This window comes from Adiantum capillus-veneris, chromosome 18 (genome assembly GCF_014529385.1).
Source record: "Adiantum capillus-veneris isolate H3 chromosome 18, ASM1452938v2, whole genome shotgun sequence".
In the NCBI taxonomy this organism is placed as follows: domain Eukaryota; kingdom Viridiplantae; phylum Streptophyta; class Polypodiopsida; order Polypodiales; family Pteridaceae; genus Adiantum; species Adiantum capillus-veneris.
The window spans coordinates 27363668-27366860 of record NC_140948.1 but is presented as its reverse complement, the minus strand read 5'-3'; the positions used below and the strand labels follow the sequence as shown (position 1 = coordinate 27366860).

Here is a 3193-nt window from a genome sequence, read left to right as displayed (position 1 = left end):
TACATCACCCAACAGGAACAAGCAATGGTATCTCCCTTGAATGTGATAGTCTTTCAGGCAAGCATGAAATTGACACAGTAGTGGCATGCAAACATCTTTAGTCCCCAGCCTACATCACCCAACAGGAACAAGCAATGGTATCTCCCTTGAATGTGATAGTTTTTCAGGCACATCCTCACCCAGGAAGAGAACCAAGCACTCAAATCATATACGACGGATCAAAGCTATTATTGAGCGTTACACAAGGAAGATGCCAAGGCATCTGAATCATGCAGATTTACATCTCTCCATGAGTAGACGATGTCATGTATATTTTGGACTATGGATGTACTAATTTAGGTAGAGGCAGGTTTTCAGCCTTTCTAGCTTTAGATTCCATTCGATCAGAAATACATACTATATGTCTAGGCCACATATTCCAGGCACATTCCAAGCTAGAGGCTAGAAGTAGAAATTGGAGCATGAAGTGGCACTGCTCTGGTAGAAGTCAAGAAAGTTTAGGGTCTTGAGAGACAGATCAAACTCAAGAAGGTGGTCTTGCTGCTGGAAGGTACCCAAAACAGAAGTCTTGTTGTAGCCTGCGTCGAGCAACGTCCAGCAAAGAACACCCGGGGACACCCAAAGCATGGAGTTGTATCCCATCACGTCCCAAGTTCGACCGGAGCCCAGAAGGCCAAGCTTGATGATGGGCACATTGTACCCTTTTGATGCCCAACCCACACTCGATTCATTGTAGCATGTGTCAAATGGCAATGGACTTGCCACCCTCTGCATTCCCATCTGCTCTGCTTTCTCACGGAATTTGTCCCGCAACACCACATATACTTGGTGCGACAGCTTTGTAAATGGCTCTGTTGTGCTTACCCTCATCTTCAACAGCTTCCCACTTCCCCTCTTCACCTTCTCCTTGCTTATGCGTATATCTGTCACTCCCATGTACAGCCTCCCCTCCCTGTCGAACTTGAGTGGAAATGGTTGCCCCAATAGCGCAGACACGTTGATCTTTGTGGGCTCAAGGCCAAACATGTAGCTGATTCCATCACCCAAGAACAGAGGAGCTGGGTTTCCATCTTCAAAGTGGGGCAAGCAGTAGGCGAACTTCCTCAGCACACCCCCATTCTTATAGAGCTGGGCAGGCAAAGCATGCTTGGCGGCAGAGAGTGGTGCAACGCCAGTCACATTGAGGGCGGCGACGGATTGCGGGTCTGCACAGGCAAAGGCGATTTCGGGAAACGTGGCCATGGAGTCCTCGAAGCGACCATTGGTAGTGTGCAGAGAGAGCTTGTCATAGGCGATGTAGGCGGAGTAGTTTTGAAAGGGAGAGAGGGGGGAGGAGCAAGGAGAGCCCTTGTAGCAGTTGTGGTCGATTCGTATGGATGTGGATTTGCTCCAGTCGTACATGGCGCCGGAGTTGTTGGAGCCGCATTGCAGCCAAGGGTAAGCAGTGGCGTCTGTGGATAGCAGGAGCTGCAAGGGCTGGGGGTTGGGGGTGCCCATGCTCAAGCTGGACACCTCATACATATTCGGCTGAAGGTAGCCATTGCCATGCTTATATGTGATTCGAGCAATGAGAGCTGCTGATGCCACTCTCTGCATGAGCAATCCGCCCACGACAAGCAGCAGCAAGAGCAGGCATGGCGCTCTTTTACTCATAGCTAGTAGATATGAAGATGGTGGCACAATTTTCAGTCTCTATTGGTTTTGTAAGTGTGCCATGAGGTGCATAGCCGCCAGCTCACTGTTAACGTATTTCAAAGATGGTGGCACGATTTTCAGTCTCTATTGGTTTTATAACTGTGCCATGAGCTCACTGTTAAGGTAGGTTTCACACTGGAGGAAGGCAGCGTTCAATAGGACGTTGGTTGAGTCGTCTTTACCTTGATTATCTAAGAGCAATTTGGAGGAATGAGAAAGAAGAGGGGGCCACTTGGCTTCCCTTGATTGGCCAGAGACATTGGGAAAAGGGTTGGTCTATGCAAAAAGTGGGGAAATTGTTGGTTTTAAAAAAAACAAGGTAAAAAATTGCATGAATGAGCGGCCGAAATTTTAGCGCATGAAAGCAGCAAAGCATACCAGACAAGCTATGCCTCTGCTGGTGCTGGTGGGTTGTGAGTACTTCACAGAGAACGCAATTGCAGAGCCGGACAACAGCGGACAAAACTATCGGTAAAGAGAGAGAGAAAGATAGAGAACTCTGCAGTAAAGAGAGCCGGACATTAGCAGCAAGCATTGCAGAGCATAGCTGTTTGACGGAGGTAATTTGTTCACTTTGCATACATGCTTCTACAATCGTTACATCATGCCACAGAGAGAGAGAGAGAGAGAGAGAGAGAGAGAGAGAGAGAGAGAGAGAGAGAGAGAGAGAGAGAGAGAGAGAGGGAGGCAGGGCCAGGAACCTCTGGAATGTTTTCATCATATGCGAAGAGAGGGCCTCAAGTATGCCTTGCTCGACATGTATGCCAAATGCGGTGTACTTCATAAAGCACAAAAAGTGCTCGACTATCTTCCTGTCCAGAATGTCGTCTCTTTGAATGCTCTGATCACGGGATATGCCCAACAGAGGCAGGGCCAAGAAGTGCTAGTCTGTTTTGAGCAAATGCAAAGAGAGGGCAACTCTCCAAATGCAATCACCTACGCTTGGATTGTTTTCAGCATATGCAAAGAGAGGGAAACTTTCCAAATGCAATCACCTACTTTGGCATACCAATGTTGAATTATGCTACTGCTCAAAATTCCAAATATGCCCGATGCCACTGACGTGAGGATGTCACCACCCCTTACTAGTAGTGAAGTGACCTCCTTAAAAATCATTCAAACACCTCAGTTGTGTTGTACAATATGCGGCCTCTCAGCTGAAATCACTCAAATGCGATATTGGGAGGTGAAAATCACTCAAATGCCGTGTTCTTCATAAAGCCCAAAAAGTGCTCGATGAGCTTCCTTTCTGGAATGCTGTCTCTTGCAATGCTGTGATCGCGGGATATGCCCAACAAAGGGAGGACCAGGAAGTGCTGGGCTATTTTCAGCAGATACAAAGAGAGGGCAGCTCTCCAAAATGCAATCACCTAGGCTTGTATCTTCAAGGCATGTGGCATTATGCAGATGCTGATATGGGCAAAAGAATTCACGATGATATTGTTAGCCAGAGGTTGTCGAAAAAAAACGAGGTACTTGGCACTGTCTTGGCATGTAT

At 47.5% G+C, this 3193-nt stretch overlaps 1 protein-coding gene across 1 annotated transcript; it reads right to left on the bottom strand.

The window, feature by feature from the left end:
- Positions 1 to 220: 220 nt before the first annotated feature.
- Positions 221 to 1621, bottom strand: LOC147435392 (gamma conglutin 1-like). The gene has a single exon (XM_086487952.1). It carries the CDS (start codon positions 1594 to 1596, stop codon positions 442 to 444), a length of 1155 nt encoding a protein of 384 aa, XP_086344078.1. The 5' UTR covers positions 1597 to 1621; the 3' UTR covers positions 221 to 441.
- Between the last annotated feature and the right edge of the window lie 1572 nt (positions 1622 to 3193).